This window comes from Verticillium nonalfalfae (genome assembly GCF_003724135.2).
Source record: "Verticillium nonalfalfae strain VnAa140/NRRL 66861 chromosome Unknown scaffold_16, whole genome shotgun sequence".
NCBI classification, from domain to species: domain Eukaryota; kingdom Fungi; phylum Ascomycota; class Sordariomycetes; order Glomerellales; family Plectosphaerellaceae; genus Verticillium; species Verticillium nonalfalfae.
The window spans coordinates 258,148-284,285 of NW_021167241.1; the positions used below are offsets into that span (position 1 = coordinate 258,148).

Here is a 26,138-nt window from a genome sequence, read left to right on the forward strand (position 1 = left end):
CTATAGACACTGAGAGTACCACTGGTTCTGCGCACGACAAGTGCTCCCGGACTGACAGCAGATCGCACCGCTCCATCCCTGGCCACCACACTGCGCCCAGCGCGCAGCACAGTTGCCCCCTCCACCAGGCGGCGGCGCAGGAGGCGTGGTAGGCGGAACTGCAGGCGGTGTCGTAGGTGGCACCGTAGGCGGAGGGAGAGGCGAGCTTCCGCCTCCGACAGCCTGAGTGAAGAAATCCCATGTCTCCGTAGCGATCCAGTTCTCGGTGCCCTGACCGCGGTGCTCGGCGACATGGTCGCCGCCGTGGGCGATCCACCAGACCGGCAAACCCTCTCGACAGCTGTATTCCGTTTTGATGTGAGCGTTGGATCCGCCAGATGGCTCAGGTGCATTCTTGGCTGCACAACCATTGAGGCGTAAGAAGCGGTCGCGGAGCTCGTGACCTCTACTGATGGGCAAGACGCTGTCAATGACCCCGTGGATACCGAGGTAGGCAACGGGCGTGGTGCCGCCGGAGCAGCCGCTCAGCTGAGCACCCGCAATGACAGAGACGGCACGCCAAATAGCTGGGTTGACCCAGACACGTCAGAGATGTGCAGCTGTCAAAAGAGGGAGCCTTCACTTACTGGGGCGTGCGCACGCAAGGGCGTTTGACATGGCGCCGCCGTAGCTGAAGCCCGTGGCGAAGCGCTGCGTTTCGTCGACGCACAAGGCATCCTGGACCTGGGCTAGGATTTGGTCGACAAATGTAATATCTGAGTCGCCGCTGTTGGCCCAGCCAGCATTCAGACCATTGGGAGCCACAAAGATGGTCGACTCCTCGGCAAGGGCCCGCAGGCCGTAGTAAGTCGGGGCCACATTGCCCATGTTACCTCCAAGCCAGTGGAAGCCAAAGACGAGCCTGTACTCTCGGTTGGCATTGTAGTTGGCAGGGACCTGCAGTATGTACTGGCGGTTGCCGATGTTCTTCGTGCCGCTTGAAGGAGGTGTCTTGCCGCATCCTAGTGTTCGCGCGAGAACGTTCTGCACGGAGGCGGCGAGGAGCAGGAGGAAGAGTGACGCAAGGGACTGCATTTCGGCGACCTTGAGAGTGACAGATCGACCCGAGTCTGAGCTACATGGAGATATCAACGGACAGGGCCCTTGGCTCAACTACCATACCAGAAGACCTCTCTTATAATGCGTCTCAACTGAGCGCTACACCTTTGCCCCCTGTGGCCTAAATCGGGAATACCGGGCTTGGTCTACGAAACGACACCGGAGCCACGGCGCCGACATGGAAATAGATCATCTTGGGGTTCGGTTCTCTGGTTCCGCGAGAGTGACGGCGTTGGCTGTATGGGTGCGCTGATGTTACGGTGATCTGGCTGCAGCGTAACAATGTTCCGTAAGAACATTGCCCAGCACTTTCATCATCAGGTTTCCCCGCATTGTCGGCAGTTGATCGAGGCATGCATGCGCGAACGACTGACCTGAATACACCCAGGACGTTGACTCGATGGCTGACTCGACGAGGCGACTTCATGTCGAGACAATTTGATCATGGCGCTGGCTGGAGATTCATCCCAACACGCGGAAGACCAGAAGTGGGCAGGTTGGTTTGAACCACAAGTTCCATTCGTGACACTTCCACATCATACTCTCGGCCCTCCGAACCCGGCAGCGAGTCGAATCTCCTTGGGTATAGTGGGCGCTTTCGGCTCAAATGCATCCACGACGTTCCCCCCGACGACATCGACAGCCCCCCATCTCTGCTCTCTTGACCGGCGCGGCCCTTGGCCTTGGTCCCACACGCCAATCTCATCTAGAAGCACCTCAATCACCCAGACAAACCTCGCGTCGCCTGGCGCGTCGCCGAATATCCTTTCGGCGTCTTCAGCGCTGCGCGGCACACGTGTACACAACAGGTGTAGATCAAGTATCTGCGCAAAGACCATACCGAAACTGGGCTTATTCCGGCGAGAGGCGGCGTTTTGGTAGCCAGCGATGGTCAGCGGCGGAGGGTTGAACACGGAGCGGAGGGTCGGGTCTAAGGGCCGGGAAGAGGGCTTGCGCGACGGTGTGTCGACCGCTGGGGCGGCTGTGCCGGGCAACGAAGGAGCGGTGGTGTTGAGGAGAAGGATGAGGGGGCTTGTTGGCAGAGTTCTCGACAGGTGGCGTAGATGGGAAGAAAGAAGATTGATGCTGTTGTGGGCGGCGGACTTATCCTGGCGTGCGAATAGCGTGGTGAGAAGAGTCGAGAAGTGGGTGATGAGGATGATGTCTGGCGCAGTCGACGATGCACGTATGGGTGCGTTCGAGGTCGCGACCCTTGAACTGTCCGTCCTGACTGCAGGCTTTTCAGCTTTCGCTGGCGAGGGGGATTTTCTGCGCAACGGGGATGGAGGGTGTACTGCAGGAGGGCTTCCTGAACCGCTTGACACGTCTTCTTTCGAAGCCATTTCGTTGCTGTGGTGGGAAGGATCTCGCAGCCTTATTGCCGGCGCATCCAAGGGGGCCAGTACTTGCAGAACCGCATCGATAGAGTCGGTTGAAGAGTTGGCTGAAGATCCGGCTAAAGACATGGGCGAGGAGGCGGCGTCGAGAGGATCATCCACAATAGTCTCCTCTTCATTCAACTCAAGACCTGTCGGCACGCTGCCCAAGCTTGATGGCGGCGGCGACGACAATGGCGAGGACGAAAGTGACGATACGAAATCTTCGTCTTCACTGTCCGCGATCTCAGTCGGTCCAAGGTTCAACTTCGGCATGACGACCCTCTCGTCCGTCTGGATCTTTTGTGTCGCTGGTGGCGGCAGCACATCTTTTTCCCTGGTTTCGATGATAGCCGTCTCCTGGACCGCCAACACGTCTTCGTTCGTCTTCTCTTTCAGCTCAGTCTCGAAGTTCGCATCTCGCCCGACTGGACTTGTGTCCTTGCCTCCACCAAGACTGGCTCCATGAACGTCGGCGGCAGCCTTGTCTCCCACAGTCTGCCGGGTCTCATCGCTGTCAACTTCATCCAACACCTCCCAGACCCCCTCCAGATCGAACACGGTCGCCACAGAGACCTTACCAAGGCACTCTCTGGTTGCGGCCCTCAGGTCGTCCCCCTGCTTCCCAACCTGCAGCAGCCTAGCCCGCACCGCATCCCGCAGCAGCGGCAGGATGCCCGCAGCCGCCAGCGTCGTCAAAATCACAGCTCTCTGGCCCCCTTCAACGAGACTCCGCGCCACAGCCTGAAACGCAAGCCGCATGCCAAAGCTCTCATCCTCGGCACTGATTCCCGTCACGCAGCCCCTCTCGAGCCCCCCGAGGAGAGCCCCCTCGTCAACTTCCCGGCATCCTGTCACGATGGCGCCCCGGCGCCGCAGAGCATCCCTACGGCAACGCTCGCGCGCCGCAAGCGAGGATGCCGAGACGGGCTCGATGGGGAAGTGGGAGCTGGCCTGCGAAGGAGGCGGGTCGTCTGCCATGTGGCGCCCTGTTGATATATCTGACGTCGCAGAATCGGGTGAGGCAAGAGAGAGTGAGAGATGGTAACTTGAAGATCCGTCAGTCCTTCATATCATTGCACCTGATGAACCAGGCACCTTGATTCGAAAGAATGAACGCGACTAATGAAGAAATGATGGCGCGTGTCGAGACCCGTGCTGGCAGGCGGTTAGACGGGGGGAGGTGCCACGAAGTCACCTGACGATGCTTGTTGAGCAGGTACCTTATCTAGGAAAGGTATTGTGGCGCACACCGTTCGCTCCTTGCATCAGCCACCGTCGAATGACGTCAGGGTTGCCTCACAATAGTGCCTACCTATTGTCATCATTGACGCCAGAGGTATCACATGCAATGGAATTGAAAATGAACCATCCTGATGGAGAACGAGATCATGATTCAACTCGCAGTATGGGCGCTAAATAAACAGCGTTGCCTTCTGAGGCTAGCTGCTTTGAAGGAAATATGAAAAGACCCACCAGGTGGATTGTTCAACCCATCTCTTCTCGTCTAAAGAATTATGTGCATACTCGAACAAGGTATCACAAAAACAAATCATAGGTAGAAACGAGGCCCGTGCATGACCTGCTTCCATCGTCGGCCTCGCTGGCGTCACGACCATCCGTTCCGGTAGGCTCGTAGAACGACCCCCCACATCAATTGTGCCATTGCGCCTCCCTGACATGCTCATCCACGTGCTCACCATGTCGAGACAAGCACCATCTCAAAGCCCGTGCTCTAAGCGGCAGTCCCGGGCGGCATGTTATCAGAGACCTGCCGGTTTCGTCGGCCGCCCTTCAGACTCTTGACTCTGGAGAGGAATCCGCCAGAAGGTTTGTCGCCGTCTTCGTTCGTGGCCCTGCGTTCGAGAGGACCTCCTTGGTCGGAGCCGCGTCGGGGCACAGGTGGCGGCGGGCTGATGGGTGACAGGGGACCGGCTGAATCCGTCCTCTTGACTGTGATGGCCTCGCCCTCCTTGCCATACTCATTGAAAAACGGGTTGCGCTCACTGCCGTACTGGCTGCCTGTGGTCGCGGGAGGCATGCCGTCAGGCGGGGAGCGCGGATAGGCAGCCTCAGGGTTGGTCATGCGACCTGAAGAGTTGAACTCGCGCGGCTGTCTTCCGTTCAGGTTGCGAATGCGGTGGGCTAGGGATTTCTTGCGCTGCATTCCGTCGTTCTTCGCCTGTTCGGCCTGCTCAGCCTCAAGCTTCTGGATTGCCGTACGGGTGGCAGGAGTGCCTTCAAGGAAGGTTGAAGTGCCCAGGCCGAGGGACTCTTCGCCGTGCAGCATCGTGGTACGCGCGCTCGGGTCAAAGACGGGCATCTCGCCGCGGGCCGATGGGTAGTTGTACCCGTACTTGTTGACACCGGTAGAGTACTCCTTGAAAGCCTCATCGGTGCCATTGCCCATGAAGGTGGCGTGGTCTGGGTTCTTGTTGAGTGGGCCGGATCCGCCAAGCGACATGTTGAGCGAGTCTTCGGGGAAAGCTTGCATGGGCGCACGGCGACTGCCCTTGCGGTTCCGGTTAGGGTTAACGGCGTCAAAAGGGCCGTCGTGATGGACTACGCCGTGGTCAGTCATGATCTGATGCGAGAAAGATGTGGAGGGCACGTGGTGACTTACATCCGCCACCAAAAAGGCTGGTGTGGTCGAGCTGGTCAATGACATCAAGCTTGCGTTGAGGCTTCTTCTCCTTGTCTTTACCTTCGCGGTGACGGCGCTCACGCTCACGGCGTCGGGCCTCGCGAGCCTTCTTCTCCTCCTCCGGCATTGGCTTTTCCAGAATTGATGATTCCGAGTTGCGACGCGGTCTCCCGGCTGGTGGGCGTCGGTGCGGGGAGTCCGTGGGGCCGGATGGTCGAGAACGATCCGGGCGGTTGCCATCACCTTGCATTCTGCGAGCTCTCAGGGCCTCTTCCTGCGACCGAGTCGGTCGGTGGCCAGGCGGTGGGACTCGGCGTCCGGGCGGCGGCATGTTCTCACGGCCGGGTGGAGGCGGGGGGCGGTTGGTCGGGCGGGCTGGGATGGGTTTCTTGTCTTCGATGGTCAAGGTGTCCTGGTCATGTCAGTCGGAGAGCAGTTTGCGGCATGTTGGCGCCAGATTGGTGGAAGCGGGACGGGCACAGTCAAGCAAATGAGCACATACGAAGAGTTCCTCCGCCGTTGGAGACGCCTTGGAATCAAATTTGGTCGACATATCGTTCAGGTCAATCAGGTTTGGCTGGCTGGAAGAGTAATTTGGGTCGAGAAATGGATTGCGCGACACAGGACGCGGAGGAGGAACGGGGTCGTCGAAGGGCGAGGTCGCTGTGGGCGTGAGTGATGGGCTTTTGTTGAATGCGCCACCAGGAGAAGCTGCCCGGTTGCGAAAGGGGTTGTTGGACGAGAGATTTAACGTTAGGCCAGCAGACCGACTAGGCTGGGAGCCTATTAAGCAGGGACGAGGTCAGCAACAGCACTGGCAATGGGCGGTTCAATGCATGTAAATGACGAGGTCGAGAGGGGACATGAAACATCATCCCTTCAACATGACACAACAGGTTCGACGACTGGGTGGAGCGCGTTGTAGTGCAGCGTTTGCTCGAGATGCTGCGCGGTCCGTGATAGGGAGGCAGGTGGAGGAGGGGGGAGGGGGGACAAGGGGGGTGGGAAGGAATGCTGGTTGCCGCAACCCCATAGGCTGTAGGCGGGTTGACAGCCCAGTAGTGGTGCACCGGCGCAGGGAGTCAACGCGTCAAAGGGCCGGGTCAGGAGCGAGCGACAGGGGAAAAATGGGTAATGCAGGGAAACAGGGAAACAAAAGCCGTCCAAAGGTAAAAAAAGGGGCAGAAGGTTTCCAGCGCGTGCATTCACGCATTCGGCTTGGCTTACCTGGCTGGGTTGAGAATGTGGGTAGAGACGACATGGCGAGGAAGAATCCGTGGTATTCCTTCGAGGTCGTATGGCTTGTCAGGTGGAAAAGTGGAGGTTCGTGAGCTTATGACGATAGACGGGAGATCAATGGGACGCTGGAGATGTGCCTAGGGCGCTCTTCTCTGGAGGTCTCTTCCGGCAACCTTGGGTGATCTACCCTCTGTGACGCGGCAGTCTCGCGGCGAAAGCTCCGCTGATGTACCTTGGGGATCAAAAAAAAGCCAAGGCGCTTGGGGTGGAATGTGTCGAGTGGGCGGCAAGTGTGCGACGTGCGTACGGCGGGCAGGCTGGAAACACGGGCGGCAGGTAGGCACTTGTCGGAAGGGAGACAACTCAAAAATGGCTGCGTCGATTCCGGCAGTGAGAAACAACGGTGGATTGCTGTGGGAGCCGTCGGAGGTTTTGCTGAATAGCAATGGCTGATATTTCGGGTCGTTCGGTCTGCCGTTCGGTCTGTCGGGGGTCGGGTGGCTCCGACTCGGGATGAACCAGGCGTTGGGAGTTGTGGAATCCAAGCAGAAGGCGGGCGCCAAGACCAAGGTCGTCTCGTTCGCGAGGTCGACGGCGCGCAGTATCTGTCTGGGCTGATGATGCTAAGCAGATCCGTTTGTCCCGTCTCTATTCGCACGAAGCGCAGTTGGGGTGGCCAGGAAGGCTACCAGGTATCACGGAAACCAATATTTCGAGCGTCGAAGTGCAACGTCGCAAGACAGTGAGACACGCTGCAGCACCGGGACAACAGAACGATTCTGAATCGATATCAAATGTTGTCTGCGCTGGCTTTTTCTGTATTTTGCTGAAGGCCAAGTACAAGCTGCTCCCGAGGTGAATCGGATTAATTATGGTGTTCGCGAAGACCCGAGGGAAGAAAGACAAGAAGTGTGTGATGACGATGTTCCGAAGCGATGGTGAGGGGCCACAGGCGTAGGCTGAGAGTGCGAAAGCTGGGCGGCGTCTTGTGATGGGAGTATATGATGCCGTTCAAATGAAAGAGCCCAGAGGTGAGCGAGAAGCAGACGGCCGTCCAACAATGTGTCACAGCCAAGCAGGAGCGGTCCTTGAGATTGGTCCAGTCGGTTCGTGTCGGTTACTCGGGTGGAGATGCGCTCGTGGGCGAGTGTGAAGAGGATGCCTGGGAGAGGAGAGAGCGAAGGTGTTCGGTCGGAAGCAAGATGCGGCGTGTCGAAGCCAAGATGTTGCGACGTATTGCGAACGGAACTCAGCGGCGTGAGGCGAGCAGGCAGGGCAGAGTAAAGCCAGGTCAGCTGTTCTTCTTGCGGTCGCAAATCAGTAGAAAGAAGGCAAGGGCAGGTGCAGGTGCGGGCGCAGGTAGCATTTGACAGTTGGGGTTGGCGGGGAGGACGAATGGCAGGAGCACCCAAAACAGGTGGGAGGCGACGGCAGCGGCAAGGCGGTCAGCGGTCAGGAACGATGAGGGGGGCCAGGGGAGAGGGGGGGGAGGGGGAAGGGGCGAGCGAAGGGTGGAGGAGAAGCCTAAGGGGGTCGTTGCCCATTGGCGAATAGATGGAAGCAAAGGAGCCAGAACCTGACCCGTGATTGCTCTTTTGATTGTCTAGCTCATCCTTACTCGTGTTCATCAGTGGCTAACTCTTGACCAGGTTGGTGATTTGTGGCTTGCGTCATGGATCAGGCCGAGCCTGCCCGCGTGCCTGCGTACCTGAGGGAAGGACTCTTGGGAGAGTTCCCGGGTCCTTGCCTCCAGAGCTGTTTAGCCCTTTTGACACCAGTGCCTTCCAGCGTCGACCTGAACGCTGGCTGGCTGTGATCTTTTCTTCGTGACCACACACCAACGAAGAGGCCTTTCGCTGAAGGTAGACTGCCCACCACCGAATGCGTCCCGCTGCGAGATCGTATTTTGCTCCACAACAGGGAAGAGACCCCTAATCCATCTTTCGTCAAAGTGGAGTTCCGCTGCACATCGTCAGGCCCCCCTGCTCTCGAATCTGCCGGTGGCCTCTATTGATCGTAAAGCCTCCCCGAGATGGAATGGAACCCCGACTTGCTCACCAGATGATTCACTGCAATCAAACGTGCATGGTGCGTACTGTACATGCTACGACGCTCCCAGCCTGGGTGTTGAGGGCACTTTCGCCAGCCAAGCGCTGAGAAAAGAAACAGAGACCCCTGGAGTTCTTTTCTGGATATGCCGTCTTTTCCCATCTCAGCTTGTTTCCCCAGACTACCTACCACCTTTTCAATGGTACCCAAGGCCAAAACTGGTGTGCTGAGCTTGCGCACAAACAGAAGCACGCGCAAGCACTGACAGACGTCATTTGACTATGACAGGTTGGGCCGGGCCCTTTTCTTGCGAACTCGCCCTCCTATGGCTCGACGTCGATCGCATAATTTACACCAGCATGTTTTTTTCCGGACCTTGATAACGAACTGGTGGCTCGTCAACTTGTGCCCTGGACGATGAGTCGATCATCCACACCTCAACCTCGTGTTCTCCTCTCCACCCGCCGCTTGTGCCGACCGCCAAGATACCGCCATGGCAACTAGGATCACGAACCCTCACCACATCAATGAGATGCGCCTGTCGTACGGACACAGCCAGCTCCGCTGTGCGAGGCCGCTTAACGCTGTTTTTTGGGTCGGCGATGCCCAAAAGCATCTCTTTGCCGCGTGTTTATACAGAAGCATCAGCAAAACACTCATTTCTCAGTGTCATCAGCAGATGGCTGTTGAACTTGTCCGGCTCACAATGGCGCCCACTAGTCCGAGCCGGACCTCTTGTGATTACCATGATTTAGCCAGGTCCCATTTACAGTGCTGCTCTGCTCCATCAATAGCCAGCAGCCCCCCTGTCCTCGGCCGACTTCAGCCCGGTCACGTTCTTACGATGCTGTCTGTCTCGGTTTCCTCCTTTTCATTCACAGGCAGGATCCCGTGTTCCGCTCGCTGTTCGAGGCTCGGAAAACAAATTGTTGAGACAACGGCACTTTCCCTTTACTCGTCGCCCCAGGTAGCGTCAAGGCCTGTCCTGGTTGACTTGCATGCTGGCCCCAACTGTTGCAAGGGGGGCTGGGGTGCCCAGAGCTCGCCTGTGTGTAGCTGCGGTGGAGAGTTGCGCTTCTCTTGTTCCAGTTGCGCTGTCTGTCCACCGCCCTCAACTCTCTACAAAGTCCCCAATTGCATCCTTGGTCATACAAATACCGTTCAGATCTTAGACATGCGTGCAACACCTGAGACTGCTTGGATACCTCATTCACTTTCAGGACTGCCTCGCTCGTTTGTCCTTGACAGCGAACCCTTCCAGGCCACCGGCGATGCACGATGTGCATCCCTCGCAGCACGGCGCCGTCTTGGCATCCCGGGTTGGGAGATTGCGCAGCAAGCCGAGGGCCCTGAAGAGGTGACCCCGATGGACAGGGGGAGGGGGGGACATCAAGGGGTGGCTCATTTCTTTTTTTTTTCCTCGCGTTCTCTTTCTCGCGTCAGGAAACCCACAGATGCCAGACGTTTGTGGAGCTTGCCATGAAACATCTTGGGACCGGCTCCACGCACTACGTCCGCCAGCAGGTGGTCGGGAATGGCGATGATAGAATTCACGTCACGACGCGACCGGGAGACGTGTACAAGTGAGCAGAGTAATTTTCTAGTGACAAGCTTACTCTTTTAAGGGCCGCTTGCTCACTCAGTTCTAGTTTCAGGTTCGTGACCTTCTGACCCTTGTTACCAACAAGCGACTGCTCATAGATTTGCAACCCAGACTCTCATGACACGTTGGTTCCATGGCCCATTTCTCAATGATGGCAGGCCAAGTCTCTTTCTTACCTTTATAAGTAGACAGACCTGGTTTACCACGGCAACTGCAACGGCGTGGGCAAGCCCTTGCCAAGCGCCGCCTCGGCCGTACCAATGTCGCCTAAAGGAGTCAAGACACCATTAGCATTCCAGTTTCGGCGCTTGCCCTTGCTGAGAACGAACTAGATGTGACGACTTACGTGGTCCTCTGGGCGCCCAGTACTCTCCCGTCTTACTGATATCTAAGCCGTCGGTCCACTGAGCGAGGCTCGCCGCCGCCTCCTCGGGTGTGACGGCGCCGCCTTCGTCCCAGTACTTGTCGAACCCCACACCGGCCGTCATCTCGGTGCGCATGAAGCCCGGGTGCACAATGCTGACGATAACGCCCCTCTCCCGGAGGTCAAGACTCAGCAATCTGCCAACCATGTTCAGCGCCGCCTTGCTTGCGTGATGGGCGTAGTTGCCGCCACCTTCGACCTCATGCCTCAGTCCAATGGATCCGCTCTCAGAAGACACGAGCACAAGCTTGGCCCCACTGCGCAGTAGCCCCGCGTGCGTCAACGCATGCACAAGAAAGACGGGTGCAATGGCGCTCGTCGTGTACATGCGCTGCTCTTCGGCCCAGTTGGGTCCCTTGTCGGCGCTGAGGTCCTCCGTCGTGAAGTAGCCCGCAGTCACAAAGACGGCCGACAGCGGCTGTGCGCCGCCAAGGAGGCTCACAAGTTTCGAGCCGACTGACTGTTCCGTCAAATCAATGTCCGGCAGCCACTTGATCTGCGGAGGAAAATCGGCTGGCGCCTGGGATGAACGTGTCGTGCCGTAGACGGTGTAGCCCGGCTGCTCAGCGTAGCGTTTGATCAGGGCGGCGCCAAGCCCGCGTGTGGCGCCGATGATCAAGATCGGTGACATGATAGGTCTGTTTGTGCGCAGCAGGTGTTCTTCGATAAGTTGAAGTGGTTTTGCCGGTGGTAAACACAAGATGAAGATCAGCCAGGGCAAGTTGGGGTGAGTAGGTGAGGTGACATAAGGGTTGAGACTAAAGGTGGTACAATTAATCATGTGATGTCATCCACGGAGGAGAGGGGTTGGTCACATGCAATGTCGACTTCGTTGGATGTCCTCAGATTCGCACCAGCATCAACAGGACGTCACCATATGTACGGATGGGATGCGGACATTGGTCTCCCTTCACATGGAAGCCTATCTTCGCTCCGGCGCCGATTGTCAGCCGATCAGCATACGTGGCAGTTAATAGCTATCGACATTCTAAAGCCAAAGTAAACTGAGAATGCGGCCGACCAGCTGGGTGTTCCGAGCTTAACCTATGCACAGCGGAGCCGCAAATCGTTCAAGAAGACTAATAGAGTCCCAGGGTCTCACCGACGACGCTCTTGAAGACCCCGTTGGGATCAAACTTCTTCCTAACAACCTTGAATCGGCGCAGGTGCTGCAGCAGTCAGTATGCTACCCGCACACGGCATTTGTGCTTAAACTCTTCCACTTACATCGGGGTCAATATTTTTTGCCGAGTTCTTGAAGACCTCCCTCGTGTTCTTGGTCCAGTGAGGGCGGCAGGGAAACTCGTCGACGAGTGTCTTGGCGAGCTTGTGGTCTGCTGCATGTCAGTCTCGCATGATCCCTCACGCCCCTCGAACATGGATATCCAGCTTACAGAACGGCTCGTTGAAGCGAAGATTGTCTCCAATGCTCGGTCGGTAGCTCGGGAAGTCAAACATGATGGCTCCCTTGGTCCAGTCTGCACCGTCCGAGGTGTTGTAAGTCACCTGGCCCAGGAAGTCAAAGTAGGGCTTGCCGAACTTGATGTTGATACCACTACGATACGTCGAAGTCATGACTGTGAGCTTGCGCAGCTCTTCATCGAATAGTGCCCTGACGCGCTTGAGCACAGTGTTGGCCTGCGTAATCGGGAACGCCAGCTCCAGCGTGTACGCGCGCAAGCCGTACTCCCAGTTCGGCCGCTGATCCGGGTACAGACCGCCAATGAGCACGTCGTAGTTCCAGCCGTAGACTGGCCATTTTTCAATGGGCGCCCACGTCGTCTTCTCCCGGAAGTTGGGCTTCTCCCACTGCCCGAAGAAGATTTCCTCGGCCAGCATGTTTGACGTTGCCAGATACTTGCCGCTGTCGAGAAGCACGCGCGCCGTGTTACCCTCAAGCGCCGTTACCGAGAACGTGTTCTGGAAGCCCTGCTGCTCGCTGGTGCCTTCGGGAACTTCATCGTAGTAGCGCCAATGGAACTTGCGTTTGTACGGCCACCACTGCAGCATTCATATCAGTCATTGTTCTGGCTCACTGCCAGGTCTTGAGGCGCTATAGAAAACTTACCCAGAAGTTAGCAGTCGCGTAAGGCGCAATCATGCCATAAATGTCGCCGTTGAGTACCTTATCTTCATCAAGCCTGTACAAGGTCAGCGCCCATCCTCCAGGAGTCTAACGTTGGCATCGGGGGAGAAGCTTACGTCTTCTGGTCGGCATAGACCTTGAAGTCGGGGTAGATCTTGAACTTCATCCTTACGATGACACCCAGCAGACCAAGAGAAGTGCTAGCAGCCAACCAGTCGTCGTTCTTCTCGTCCCGAACAATGCGTCTAACCTGGCCTGTGCCGTCGACAATGTCCATCTCCAACACGCCGGCAGCGACCATCGAATCCTCGCGGATCGACGACCGGTGGGCGCCCATGGCAACGGAGCCTGCCAGCGTGATGTTCCAGTTGACCAGCGTGTACCCGACCGAGGCGTCGCGCTCGTGCAGCCACTCGGCGAGCTGGATGAAGGTCACGCCAGCCTCGAACCACACGGAACCACCCTCGAGGTCGAGATCGTAGATGTTGTGTACCTCCTCCGTCTTGATGATGACCGTGTTCGGGTCGTCCGAGCACATGGTATCATACCACATGTGTCCGAGCCCTGAGGCGCGGACCTTTTGGCCGGCGGCGATGGCCTCCTGGACGACCGCTTGGATGTCGTCAACGGTCTTGGGGTTGTATACGGCTGCTACATCATGGCAGGCGGGGAAGCCAGGGCCGTCATAGGTGTTATATGGCTCGGCGGAGGCCGTCAGGGCCAGCATCAGGAGGGAAGCACTTTGCAACAACATGATGACGAGACTGCAGCGAACAGCGCTGAGGCAGGGCAGACTAGAAGCATCGGATCCGAGAGAGATCGGACGTAAAGGGGTCACTGTTTTTATGCTCGAACACACTCAGCGCCTCGATCCTCGACCCAGACTGACTGCTGAGCCGAGGGTTTTCATGTGACGATGATCTCGGTGGTGTTGTAGTTGCATCCTGCACCACGGTAGACGAGAGCAGGCGGTACGCTCGCCCGGCGGGTGTGTCGCGATTGGGAAAGAAGCTTCTCAAATGGGGAGGGAGCTGCGTTGCCGCCAGGGTTCTGATGTAACACCCCGCAGTACCAATGGGGCAATGGGCCGACTTTTGTTGCTGTGCCGTGATGAGAATATGCGGGGGATTGGGGGTGGAGGGCCTTGTTCCTTGCTTGGTGGCGGTCAGCCCAAGCATCGAGGTCATTTTGGAAATTGTGACGATCCCAATATTACTCGTCTCGTGGTCAGAGTTGACTGTCAGCAGGCTTGGTCTCCGTGGCATGGCGTTATGGACCGATGCCCCGCATACCTGACCTCTCTTCCTCCCAGAATATCTACCCATCATTCACTATCATGAGGTGAGCCGAACTGCTGTCAGGTGGAATTGTATGGAGACCTCCGCCCAGTGGCGTGTTAGGTCAATAATTTTGTCCTTTCCAGGTCCAATGACTTTAGGAGTCACTTGAGAACCCGCACTTGAACAACATCTTGACTGGGCAACTGAATGGTTGTTGAGGCTATGTGTTCGACCGTACTTATACTGGCTCATTATCCTAAGAAATCGTGAAATCAAGCAATATCGCTCCCTCGCTATTTGCATGCGCAAATCACACCGCCGCCCAACCCATGTCCGTCGGTACTAGAGCTCCGTTGATGGTGTTCATGCCATCTGAACATAGGACAAGAACCGTCTTGGCAACCTGTTCCAGAGGGGATATCCCGAGGTTCCAGCCACCTTTACCAGGCTCACCTTGCCACGTTTGACAAGTCGCCCCCGCTGAACAATGCGTAAGCTGTTTGTTGCTGACTTCTCCAGAGTGGGCGAGCAGAAGACTTACATAGAGCCTTGCCCTCGGGGTGGAGCTGCGAGAAATCATGACTTCCTCCTGAGATGTTGGTGGGCATCGCACCAGGCATGATCCCGACTGATCGGATGCCTTTGGGACCGTAGAACGCCGCGGTGCTCTTAGTTAACCCAACCAAACCATGTTTCGAGGCCGTGTACGCGACACCTGAGGGATTCAAAGTTAACCTCTTAGCCTTTGAAAGCTAAACATGGGCATTCCTGTTGACTGACCTGCTCTTCCGCCGTGGTTTCCAGCTGTGCTAATAACGTTTAGGATGGTACCACGGTGTCCGTTGACGAGCTCCTGTGAAAGGTACTGTCGAACGGCGTTTTGGCTCGTGACGAACGGGCCCGTCAAGTTGACCAGGAGGTTGGAGTCCCACACGTGGCGCGTGCATTCGGCCAGAGGCAGCAACTTGTCCAGGATTCCTGCATTGTTGACCAAGATGTCGAGCCTGCCAAACCTGGCCACCGTGTCACTGACGAGCTTTTGAACGCCAGCGTCGTCGGAACTGTCGCACTTGTACGGAAGCAGGCGCTCCTTGTGCTCGGCTTCAACAGCGGCAGGAAGCGCATCGAGCAGCGTGTCTTGAATATCCGTTGCCACGACGTTGGCGCCTGCGGCGAGGAACGCTTGTACAATGGCGAAACCAAGCCCCCCTGCGCCGCCGGTCACGATGACGGTCTTGCTACTGAAGGAGGTAGACATGGAGGTAACTGTTTCTTGCATATGGAAAGAATTAAGTTAGCTTCCGCAGGACGGAAAATAGCTGATGTGCGTCGTGAGTATGCCAAAATTATTCAGTCTCGACCAGGGAAGGCAACGCTTTTAACACTTTATAAATTAAGAAGACACAGCACTGGTGCCACTGCAATCCCAGGTCCCCTGAGCTGGTGCTCTAACTTGATGTATTGCACACGTGTGATCTGCCGGCCAAGTCAGCTGCCCAAAACTCTATCCCCCACGGGGACGAATACGATCTCGATTTCGAGCCATTGAAGCCGAACTCGAATTCGAATCCGACGACAACCCGCGGATCTGAGTGGGCCGCTACGCACTGGCGGTTCCGAGCCCGCTAATTTTCCAGGGGTTTATCGTGGCTTGAGTAAGCGAACTCATAGCGTATAAGACAGAAATCAAGCTTCTCTGCTTCAAAACCAGAAGCATACGATGCACACCATTAATGTAAAGAGATTGATCATTTTCGCAATATCTTACTTAATGGGTGTACGGCTGCCGAAGCTTGGAGGTGCAGCTTTGGATGGTGCTATCTGGGTTGGCCCGGACTGGAATACCACGCCCTTATTCTGGTAGCGGCTAGGGCAGGAACTCGTTCCTGAAAGTCAAAGTGGAGCCAGAGCACCGCCTGCTACAGGAACAAGCGTAGTGTTTTGATGCCCGTCAGTATCGAGAAGCAGATGGGGAGACAAGGGTCAGGGGGGCACAGAGGCTAGTTGGGGGCTTGGGATCACGGGACTGTATAGGTAAGGGCTGCAGAGTGCGCCAGATACCAGATGTATTCCTCCCTCCTATCTTACAAATGACTGTGGAAGACTGCTTCACTCTGTTCATCACGTCGCCCGGACCTACATGCTCGCAGGTTTTGATGTTGGATTTAGTAAAGGATGCGAGTCCTCGTGCATACCTAGGTGGTCTTTATCATGTTTCTTAGACGGAGCTAGACAGCCGCTAATTGATTGTCAAATGTCCTGTTTTACCATCTTGGGATATGTGCCGAGAAGTCCGGATGAAACTTTTTCATGTAAGTGGTGTCATCTCTCTTTCGCAGGCCACAGTCGAGATATTGTTGATGCAACCGAGCGAGTCTACCACGGTCTAACTCAACGCCTAGCCCTGGTGTTTTCGGTACGATGACGCCGCCCTCCGACCACTTCAGCGCGCCGTCAACGACAACATCTTCATTTCGACGCTTCCATGGCCAATGAGTGTCGCAGGCGTAGTCGAGGTTCGTTGTTGCTGACGCAAGCTGCGTCATGGCGGCCAAGGAGATGCCGAGGTGACTGTTGGAGTGCATCGACAGTCTCATTCCCCACGTTGCACATATCGCAGCGAGCTGCTGGGACTTGCGCAGGCCACCCCAGAAGTGGTGATCGGACAGAATTACCTGCACGGCATCTTGCTGAATTGACGATGGAAGGTGTGAGAAGGCTACGACAGCCATGTTGGTCGCCAGAGGCATTGAAGCGTCCTTGGCCACGGCAGCCATGCCTTCGATCTCAGGTGCCGGGTCTTCCAGGTATTCGACAATACCTTTGAGCTCGGCCGCAACCCACTTTGACGTCTCCACGGTCCAAGCGGCGTTCGGGTCGAGCCTCAGAGGCACGTTGGGGAAAGCCGCATGCAGTGCCTTGATGGCCTCGACCTCCTGAGCAGGTGGATACACGCCGCCCTTGAGCTTGATTGCCTTGAAGCCGTACTCATCAATGATCTTCTGCGCCTGTCTTACCAGACCCGGCGCATCGAGGGCAGCTCCATATTCGTCGTCCGCCTCGCCCGGGTGACCCGCCCACTTGTAGAATAGATACGCCGAGTACTGGACTTGATCCCTGACGCGGCCGCCGAGCAGGTCACTTACAGGAACGCCAGCTAACTTGCCCTGAATATCGAGGCACGCCACCTCAAAAGGAGAAAAAACCTTGTCAGCAACGGACGCCGTCGTCACCATGCCTGCCATGCCATCACCTCCAGATGTAGCGTTGCCCTCGAGCGACGCGGTGCACTTCTGATAGATGCCATTTGTGTTGTACACCGAGAGACCCTTGATCTGCTCAGATGCTGCTTTCAAGCGATCAAGATGCGTTGAGTCGCCGTAGGACTCCCCCAAGCCGTAAGTGTCTTCTGTAATGACCTCGATGATGCTGCGCAGAGCAAATGGTTCGTGTACGCCCACGCTGTTGAGCAGGGGCATATCACGGAACGCCACGGGCGTGATAATGATGTCTTTGATGACCCCGCGTCGGGACATGGCTGCAGATGATAAGAGACAGGGCCGGCGGCTGTTCAGAATAGTATCTTGTTGACTCGAATGGACAATGGTCCTTTGGCAGGTACCGCAGGAAGCCCGCGAGAAAGTCCCGACCGGGCTTTTCAAATGGCGGATTATGATGGTCACCGTAGAGGGGTCACCTAGTGCCGCGGCTCACGGCCGAGCCGACAAACACGGAAAATGAAACTATGTGACATATTCCGATGCAACGTGGTCAAGATTAAGTTGTCGCACCGGCCGGAGTGGCTCTCGGTGCATGTGCGACGCGAAGATGGTGGCGCTCTTTGCGGATTTGAATCTGACTTGCCCAGGCAGAATGCAGTGTATGATGTCTCCGAGGACGTGCGTTTCCGCGGGGAGCAAAGTGATCATGATAGAATCCACAGTCGAGAAGGTGGTGATCGTTCCAAGAATCCGCCAAGAATCCGTCAAATCCGCCAAGTCCGTCAGAACCGAGTCGCCATGGATGCAACACCAACGCCAGCTACGATGCCAAAAAGAGGCAAGTGTCCGGTAGTTCTCCTTAGCTTCTACCACACGCACATGGCGGATACTGTCGCGGATGGTACTGTGATTGGGTGTTCTGCTGATGATCAACGGCGACTGACAGGTACTGCTTTTCCGCTCGAGGCCAATCCCCGCACTTTGTCTGGGGGTAGGTCAGAGTCAAGCATTGCCCAGTTTGCTTGGAGCATCTGGGGTATCTGGGGTAAATGAGTCTGGGGTCGAGCACACGGGTCAGTCTTCCCAGACACTCTGGGTATAATACCGACTCGTTGCCGTTCGATATGTGAGAGGCTGGTCAGAGAGACCCTCCGACATCTCAAGTTCCTCGATACAAACCCTTTGGCGCCATCAATCCCACACCCGCCACAACCCCTGCAAACATGGCTCTCAGGAACTCGATTGACAAGCATGACGTCGAGTCTGTCGACCAGAAGACTCACGTCGAGAACTCGTCTCAAGCCATCGATATCGCTGGCTTCCGCGTGTTCGGCCTGGATCCTGCTGATGCAGAGTTCTTTGAAACTTATCCAGAGGAGAAGCGCAAGAGAGTCTTCCGCAAGGTCAGCAACCTATCCCACCACCGGACCCAGATCTGAAGCGGCTAACTCTGATGAAGGTTGACTTTCGCCTGGTGCCGATGCTCGCCTTGCTCTACTTGATCTGCCACATTGATCGCGCGAACATCGGTAATGCTAAGATTGAGGGCATGGTAGAAGACCTGGGCATGACAGGCGTTCAGTATAACATTGTCCTATCTATCTGTTCGTTCCACCGCTTCGGTTGACAACTCTCCCGATTTGCTAACAGATTTGGCAAGTTTTCGTCCCATACGTCCTACTCGAGGTCCCCAGTAACATCATCCTCAAGAAGTTCAAGCGCCCTTCCATGTACCTTGGAATTCTGACTCTTTGCTGGGGAATTGTCATGACCTGCACTGGCTTGGTAAAGAACTTCGGCGGCCTCATGGCCACTCGTGTACTTCTCGGTATTTTTGAGTAAGTTTTTAGTTGAATCTGACAGGCATTAAAAGTAGCTAATCTCTTCTCTTAGGGCTGGTTTCTTCCCAGGCGCGATCTACCTTTGCAGCTACTGGTACATGCCCAAAGATCTCAGCTCTAGGATTTCATACTTCTACTGCGCGAGCGCTCTCTCCGGTGCATTCTCTGGTCTGTTGGCCGCAGGCATCGCCAAGATGGACGGGGTTGGCGGCTACGAGGGATGGCGTTGGATCTTCATTCTTGAGGGCCTCGCTACCGTGGTTCTGGGCGTCGCCTGCTTCTTCCTGCTCATCGACACGCCCGCCTTGTCGACACGATGGCTCGAGCCTGATGAAATTCGCTACCTGGAACTTTCCATGTTCATCAAACAGGGCGGTGGCTTCCGCGAGGAATCTACTGTCAAGTGGAAGGATCTGAAGATGGTTCTGACCAACTGGAGGATTTATGTGCAGGCCTATTTCCTGCTCTGCCAGTCGGCTCTGTCTTATGGTAAGTCTGATCAACGGCCAATCTGCCCAGAAATTACAAGCTAACACGCATCGAAGGCATCAAGTTCACTCTCCCTACGATCACCAAGTCTATGGGTTTCAGCACTACCAACGCCCAGTTGACCTCTGCCCCCCCTTATGTGGCTGCAGCGGCTTCTGCCATTATCTTCGCCAAGATCTCCGACAGGTTCTTCTGGCGCATGCCCTTCGTTGTCACCCCCATGGCCATCGTCACGACGGCGTACTCAATCATCATCTCCCTCAATGGCGAGCTTAAGGAGAAGCGAGCCGTTGCCTACTTCTCTGTAGTTCTCGCCGTCATCGGTATCTACCCCATTCAGGCCGCTGCGGCGTCGTGGAACGCCAACAACATTGCTCCATCCTCGAGACGAGCGATCGGCATTGCTCTGATGAACTGTGTTGGCAACGTCGGTGGTATTGTCGGCAGTTTCATGTACCTCGAACGCGAGAAGCCTAAGTACTATACCGGCTTCGGCCTCAGTTTGGCCTTTGGCGCGAGCGGTATGATCGTCGCTGTGCTTCTTGAGCTGAGCTACAAGCATGCCAATGCGCGCAAGGCAAAGATTGCGGAGGAGGCGAAGCAAAAGTACACTGAGGAGGAGCTGTTTGAAATGGGAGATCGATCTCCTTTGTTCAAACACGTTCTGTAGGGAAAGTGTTGGAGGAGTGTACCGACAGTTATCACTGTCCACCAGAATATGGGTTTCGGTGATTTGGACCTTCGTCTACCAGTTTGTCATTTCAATTAGCAGGCAGAATACGTTCCCCTTTACTCGAATCATCGCCGTTCCATGCAGTTGTGATTTTTCAACCTCGTAAGACTGGCAGAATGTGATACTCTGCGACCGGATGCTGAAATGATTTTGATGATATACGCATGTCATCCGAAAGATCATCAGTTCCGCTCGCAAGCAACCCGAAATTTGCATCATGGAAGAAAGACAGCATAGCCGATTCCGACTATAGTAAAGCTAATGTCGGATATACAGCTTGGTTCTGGGTCTAGATCAGAGGCAATATCCTTTCTGGAATTCTTTGAGATTGAATGGTGTCGTACAACAGTGGCATATATTTGCAGGTTCTAAGCAACACACAATTGCCACCAGTATCACGCCCCATTTGTAGAACCATTGGCTAGCTCAGCTTTCGCCTCTCCTCTCAGAGTTGCCTCTACCTTTGCAAGCTCTGCGGTTTGCTCTTCAATAGCCTTCTTCGCCGCCGCAGAGGGCTCGACGTACGGTTGTCTCGGCCTCAACTTTTCGACGGCGCCTTCAATACCGGCCGCCTTGGCCGTGTTCAGGGCGGCAGCGTACTTGACGGCGGCGATGCCTGCCTTGCAAGGTTGTTCGGCCAGCGCCGCCTTCTTGTGTAGCGTCATGGCTTCCTGGAACTTGCCCTCCTTGTACAAGTTATAGATGTGCACGATGGTCCGGGGGAAAACATTGGCGAAACCGGCAATGGTGCCGGCCGAACCGGCAGCCAGGCCTCCGATCAGGAAGTCCGACTGGCCACCGTACGTCGCAAAGCTTTCTTCCGGGAGCTCGGCGCTGAGACGGGTAATCTTGGCCACGGCACCACAGGTCAGTTTGACGCCGACAATGTTCGAGTGCTTCCGTGCGAGGGCCGCAATGGTTGCGGAATCGAGGTCAATGCCGTTGCAAACCGCAGGGAAGTTATAAATGACAATCGGGAGCTGACTCTTGCTCGCAACCTGGTCAAAGAAGTTGTTGATAACCTCTGGCGTGGTTTGCTTGCCAAAGTATGCCGGAGGGAGGAGCAGACAGTAGTTGGCACCCGCTTCGTATGCATCCGATATGAACTCCAGCGTCTGCTTGGTCGAATGGCCACTGACACCAGCCATGATGGGGTAATCTGGCCCGCACGCGCTCCTCGCGGTTTCAAGGAGTGTCTTGCGCTCCTCGCGGGTCAAGAGAAAGGTTTCTGAATTGGTCCCAAGGACCACCAGACCGTGAAGGCCTGACTTGGACAAGTATGCATAGTACTTTTCCTGAGCATCGAGATCAAGAGTGTCGTCCTCGTGGTTGAAGAAAGTGATGGTTGGTGCCCAGACGCCGCTAGGTGGGGCAGTTTGAGGGGCCATGATGAGTGCTGTCTTCGATTTGAAGGTACGTGAGTGGTTCCGTTCGACTTGTATCTGCTTGAAGAAGCGCGTTGACAGAGCGAGGAGTGCAGTGTAGGTAGCTGCAGGTCCTTATACCGTGAGTGAGGGATATCCGCCTTGGTCGAGTCGCGAAAGTCCGACTGACGCGTAAGTGGTGCTTACCCCACGTCCCTTTCGGCAGCTCAGCAGTTTGATGTGCTAGCCCTGGCCCTCCGCTCCTCTGAAAGCTGATCAGAGTCCCACCCGACAAGATCACTTCTGTGCGCCGGGCGGACTGTCGCCTCGGAGACAACTTTGCGGGGTCTGAATACTAACTTGTCGTCCTGTCGAATCATTGCCACTATCGAACGGCTCAGATACCCAAAGATGGAGCCCATGGCATGCAGTTGTGTGGTAGTCGACGGGTCGTGATCCTTTGCCGACGGATAAGCCCTGATCGCCCACCATCAACACCAACAGAGTGCGAGGAACGGAAAAGCCGCAGCGGGGCATAACCACTGTTACAAGTGCAACCCACAGTTGCCTCAACGTCAGCGTGCGGGGAACGAGATCAATAGCTCTCCCAGTTTATATCATGGTGTTTGTTCATCAAAGACTACCCCCAGTACGCCTATCACAAGCTTCATGACAGGCTACAGACCATCCATAAACCAAGACGCATCTTCACTCATCTTTCCGAATTAAGACTCACGATATGGCATCAGCAGCGTCCAAGCGCCTGGAAGGCAAAACCGTCCTCATCACTGGTGCATCATCCGGCATCGGCCGCTCCACAGCCTTCGAGTTTGCTAGGACCAGCCCAAAGAATCTCAAGCTCATCCTGACGGCGCGTCGCATTGACACCCTCAAGCAAATTGCGGCCGACATTGTCAGCGAAGTCGGTGACGGTGTCAAGGTCTTGCCAGTGGCCCTCGACGTGAGCGACGCCGCGGATGTGCGCTCGTTTTTGGACAAGCTGCCAGGGGAGTTCAAAGAGATTGACGCCTTGGTGAATAATGCGTAAGATTCGTTCCCCTACCCAACAATCATGCTCACCAATTAACCCGGGCCTCCAGCGGTCTGGTCAAGGGCGTCGCCAAAGCGCCTGAGATCAATGAGGATGATATCAATGTCATGTTCGCTACCAACGTGACCGGCCTCATCAACATGACACAGGCTATCTTGCCTGGCATGCTGAGTCGCAACAACGGCGAGGGCTCCGGTGACATCATCAACATTGGATCGATTGCGGGCCGCGAGCCGTACGTCGGCGGCGGCATCTACTGCGCTACCAAGGCGGCCGTTCGATCGTTCACCGACAGTCTGCGCAAGGAATTGATTTCGAAGAGAGTGCGTGTCATTGGCATAGACCCAGGCCAAGTCGAGACGGAATTCTCGGTCGTGAGATTTGGCGGCGACAAAGCCAAGGCCGACGCCGTTTATGCGTATGTTTCCCATGGAGCCAATGCCACTGTTTTTTGTTGTTTTGGTCTAACATCTTTGTAGGGGCTGTGAGCCATTGACGCCAGACGATATTGCCGAGGCCATCGTTTTCGCTGCCTCGAGACGGGAAAATGTGGTTATTGCGGACACTCTGATCTTCCCTAACCATCAGGCTGCGGCCACCATCATGCACAGGAAATCCACGTAGAGAACTTCTGGACAACTCAGATCTAGAATATGACATTACTAGAATTAGACCACCATGGTATTGGGCTGAATAGAGTACTACATGTCTGACCAAAGCCACACAACCGCTTTGCACTCTCCACCGCCGTCTATCACAACCCAAAGGTGTCATCGTAGTGAAATATGTCGAGGTTTCCAAGACCAGACGACACCATCGAAGCAAACTGTCCCCAGCCAGAAAACTCTTCGATCCCCGCGACACCCATACCACTAAAGTCGATTGCTGCTTCACCCATTATTTCCGCATAATTTGTGGCGGTGCTCGGACTCGTATCAACAGGCATCGCCATGGCCTCGATGCCTCCTAGCTGCGCGTCGATTCCCGAGCTGCCAAAGCCGAGGGTCGGATGCAAGCGCTTTATCTGACGCAAAGCCTCGACTCTTAGCTCTTCTAGCACCAGATAGTATCGCTCCACAAGCGAGCCCTTTTGTGCAATGGTTGCCATGTGTGACTGACAGCGGGCGGCTGCAGCAAAGTAGTTGCGGTAGGTTTCTGGTGGAGATGCCCATTCCTGAATCACGTAGATGTAGAGCACCATGGCTGCAGTGAAGCCAAAGTACGCTGTGATCTGTAATTTTTGTTAGTAAATTCTTGTGGGATGGCGATGGTCTCGTCAGCAAACCAACCCAAAAGGCGTGATACATCTGCCCACTCTGCGTCATATCGTCGATTGTATTCATGGTGTCCATCGCAGCTACCAAGCACTCATCAATACGTTCTTTTGTTTGCATATTGGTGTTACTAGGCCGTCTCCCCTGCTGCGAGATCTGGGCGAAGTTGTTCAATAGGCATTGCCGTCGGGTAAGAATGATGGCGTGCCAGTAGGTCAAGTTGAGCACATTTCGTTGGCGTTGAAAGATGGGTACGATGAGCGAAGTGCTAAAGAAGTCGGCATCTAGGAACCGTGAAAGCTCGGCTCGCCAGTCACTAAGGTCTTGCGAAATAGACTGAGTATCTTCTGCACGGCGGCTAGCTGATATCGGTCGAATCGAATACAGCGAACGTAAGATCTTGCTAATGATTTGGGCCAGTCTGATCTGTCAGCTAGCATCAAGAAACTCCCGCCACGCTTCCAAACTACCTACTTCATGTGTGCCACGGGGGCCAGCATTATTGAATAGCCCCTATTCATGGACGAGGTGCAAAGACTTTCCCTTGTGATCTCATGATCCTCGACACATGCCGGTAGTTCGGTATCGATATCATCGTCGTGAAAGGAGCGTGGCCTCCCCAGCGAAACGCTAAGATAAGTGTCGAGGGTGTAAGCGCACCAGAATGTTCTGCGGCGACTTTCAACCTCGATATAGTTCAACCCACTTGCCGTTCCTGGACTTTTGTTGCGGTTGAGGCCGATTGCCAGAGCCAAGTTTGTGACTGTGCCGAATTGACTCCAGCAATGGTTGACGCGCGACTGCGTGAGGAGATAGTAACACTGCAGAAGGCGTGCTTGTATGCTCGTTAGTCGAATGGAGCCACTTTCTTTGGAGAGTTGGTTTTCAGCTGCAAGAAAATATCGAGAACTGTTTTGAGTCATTAGCCAGGCAAATGCTTTGAATAAAAGACTTCCTGACCTCAAATCTGCCGGGCCTGGTCTGGCGTTCTCAGGCATGTACACCCTAGCATGAGCAAAGATCATGAATAACAGGGCAATCTTGGCCGTCGCGTTGTGAACGTCACGCATCGTGCCCAAAGTATCATAAAACTCCTCAAACCAGTCCTGCAACGTAGGCCGATGAAGGAACCGGTAGGTCGGCATGGCAAAGTCAAAATACCGGTCAAGCAGCTTCTGGCCGTCTTCCCTTGGAAGGACCATGCAGAATGAAGGATCAAAGTCAGGCGGGCTAATGGGAGCATCCCCAAATGTGAAAATACTGCTTGGCGCAGAAAACTCGATGGCTTTGTGAAGCCTCTTCTGCACTCTCAAGAGAAAAGACACCCCCGAGGCGGGTCCAATGTAATGCCCTTGCAGGTCTTCTTGTGGAGGCTCTGGTGTTTGTTGAGATGAAGCGGCCAACCTTGCCGGCGCTTGGATTTCTTCGTACGTGGACGAGATGTTCTGACAGTCCGAAGCCAGGTTATGATCCACCAACTCTGAGCTCGTAATGGTCGTCCCTGGCACAACTGACGATGAAGTCATGATGTTGGACACCATATTATCCTCAGAATCCATCCCGGTGGCATGCATCTCATTCCCAGTCACGGGCGGGATGTCTGGCGCCCGCCCTCTTGCATAGGCAGCATCGTACGTGCATTGATTCTTGACGCGAACACAGAATTCGCACGGTTGTGTCCCATTGCATTTGATCTTTCGCCTGCGTATCGTCATCAGTCAATCCATTGATGACACGAATCACCCATCATTGCACTACTGACCTTTTACAGCGGTCACATGCCCGTGTGACCCTGAGTCGCTCCTTGTTCCTTTTCCGTCTCTTGTGAAGCTGGGACCCACTCTCATCCATCATTGTAGGAAGCAGTTGGCGATTCGCAGCCATACGGGAGGCGCCGAAGCAGCTTCCGTCAGACTAGGTAGAGTAAACGAGAAGGTGACATAACAACCAGAGCGGAAGAGCAAGGAGCAAGAGTCGGATGCCGTTGGACGGAGATGTGTCGAAAATGGGAGGAGAGCTCAGTGCGGAAAAGTCACTTCGGTTCCTGATGCGGGGCAGTGGCAAGAGCTGGTGCTTATCCGTGATCCTACACCCACCGCTGAGTGACGGTTGAGGCTGCAAGTCATCCGGTTTCACTGTTCAGATATTCTTTCCCATGCCATCGTTTCTTGTTTGTTGCAATGTGACTGAACCATCTGGTTGGGGGAAGATGTCTGGCATCCATAGGTCCTGGCAGTGGGTTTCCCAGGCACTGCAAATGGGCCATCGAGTCGATGCCAGATGAAAAGGGTACACTTTGCTAATCGCTTCTGTTTTGTAACGAAATAGGATAGCTTAGTAGATTCATTTATGGTTTAACAAAAGTG

The 26,138-nt window shown here is 55.3% G+C and overlaps 11 protein-coding genes across 11 annotated transcripts; 2 read left to right on the plus strand and 9 right to left on the minus strand.

Moving 5' to 3' along the window:
- Positions 1-1,074, minus strand: D7B24_002491 (uncharacterized protein; the record flags this gene model as incomplete). Its single annotated transcript, XM_028636697.1, has 2 exons — positions 1-566; positions 627-1,074. 2 exons carry the CDS (start codon positions 1,072-1,074, stop codon positions 1-3), a joined length of 1,014 nt encoding a protein of 337 aa, XP_028497643.1.
- A 560-nt stretch (positions 1,075-1,634) lies between these two features.
- Positions 1,635-3,455, minus strand: D7B24_002492 (uncharacterized protein; the record flags this gene model as incomplete). The annotated part of the gene is made up of 1 exon (XM_028636698.1): positions 1,635-3,455. One exon carries the CDS (start codon positions 3,453-3,455, stop codon positions 1,635-1,637), a length of 1,821 nt encoding a protein of 606 aa, XP_028497644.1.
- Positions 3,456-4,209: 754 nt separating this feature from the next.
- D7B24_002493 (uncharacterized protein) lies at positions 4,210-6,379 on the minus strand (the record flags this gene model as incomplete). The annotated part of the gene is made up of 4 exons (XM_028636699.1): positions 4,210-5,036; positions 5,098-5,530; positions 5,621-5,781; positions 6,346-6,379. The coding sequence occupies 4 exons, from the start codon at positions 6,377-6,379 to the stop codon at positions 4,210-4,212; spliced, it is 1,455 nt and encodes a 484-aa protein (XP_028497645.1).
- Positions 6,380-10,208: 3,829 nt separating this feature from the next.
- D7B24_002494 (uncharacterized protein) lies at positions 10,209-11,064 on the minus strand (the record flags this gene model as incomplete). The annotated part of the gene is made up of 2 exons (XM_028636700.1): positions 10,209-10,276; positions 10,356-11,064. 2 exons carry the CDS (start codon positions 11,062-11,064, stop codon positions 10,209-10,211), a joined length of 777 nt encoding a protein of 258 aa, XP_028497646.1.
- Positions 11,065-11,512: 448 nt separating this feature from the next.
- On the minus strand, positions 11,513-13,273 carry D7B24_002495 (uncharacterized protein; the record flags this gene model as incomplete). The annotated part of the gene is made up of 5 exons (XM_028636701.1): positions 11,513-11,602; positions 11,661-11,767; positions 11,828-12,434; positions 12,502-12,574; positions 12,636-13,273. 5 exons carry the CDS (start codon positions 13,271-13,273, stop codon positions 11,513-11,515), a joined length of 1,515 nt encoding a protein of 504 aa, XP_028497647.1.
- Positions 13,274-14,109: 836 nt separating this feature from the next.
- On the minus strand, positions 14,110-15,078 carry D7B24_002496 (uncharacterized protein; the record flags this gene model as incomplete). Its single annotated transcript, XM_028636702.1, has 3 exons — positions 14,110-14,279; positions 14,341-14,514; positions 14,580-15,078. 3 exons carry the CDS (start codon positions 15,076-15,078, stop codon positions 14,110-14,112), a joined length of 843 nt encoding a protein of 280 aa, XP_028497648.1.
- Positions 15,079-16,063: 985 nt separating this feature from the next.
- Positions 16,064-17,335, minus strand: D7B24_002497 (uncharacterized protein; the record flags this gene model as incomplete). Its single annotated transcript, XM_028636703.1, has 1 exon — positions 16,064-17,335. The coding sequence occupies one exon, from the start codon at positions 17,333-17,335 to the stop codon at positions 16,064-16,066; it is 1,272 nt and encodes a 423-aa protein (XP_028497649.1).
- A 908-nt stretch (positions 17,336-18,243) lies between these two features.
- Positions 18,244-20,020, plus strand: D7B24_002498 (uncharacterized protein; the record flags this gene model as incomplete). The annotated part of the gene is made up of 5 exons (XM_028636704.1): positions 18,244-18,423; positions 18,480-18,624; positions 18,681-18,858; positions 18,914-19,350; positions 19,407-20,020. 5 exons carry the CDS (start codon positions 18,244-18,246, stop codon positions 20,018-20,020), a joined length of 1,554 nt encoding a protein of 517 aa, XP_028497650.1.
- Positions 20,021-20,478: 458 nt separating this feature from the next.
- On the minus strand, positions 20,479-21,471 carry D7B24_002499 (uncharacterized protein; the record flags this gene model as incomplete). Its single annotated transcript, XM_028636705.1, has 1 exon — positions 20,479-21,471. One exon carries the CDS (start codon positions 21,469-21,471, stop codon positions 20,479-20,481), a length of 993 nt encoding a protein of 330 aa, XP_028497651.1.
- A 715-nt stretch (positions 21,472-22,186) lies between these two features.
- On the plus strand, positions 22,187-23,122 carry D7B24_002500 (uncharacterized protein; the record flags this gene model as incomplete). The annotated part of the gene is made up of 3 exons (XM_028636706.1): positions 22,187-22,491; positions 22,548-22,916; positions 22,978-23,122. 3 exons carry the CDS (start codon positions 22,187-22,189, stop codon positions 23,120-23,122), a joined length of 819 nt encoding a protein of 272 aa, XP_028497652.1.
- Positions 23,123-23,252: 130 nt separating this feature from the next.
- Positions 23,253-25,656, minus strand: D7B24_002501 (uncharacterized protein; the record flags this gene model as incomplete). Its single annotated transcript, XM_028636707.1, has 5 exons — positions 23,253-23,722; positions 23,784-24,130; positions 24,247-24,402; positions 24,733-25,473; positions 25,535-25,656. 5 exons carry the CDS (start codon positions 25,654-25,656, stop codon positions 23,253-23,255), a joined length of 1,836 nt encoding a protein of 611 aa, XP_028497653.1.
- Positions 25,657-26,138: the final 482 nt, after the last annotated feature.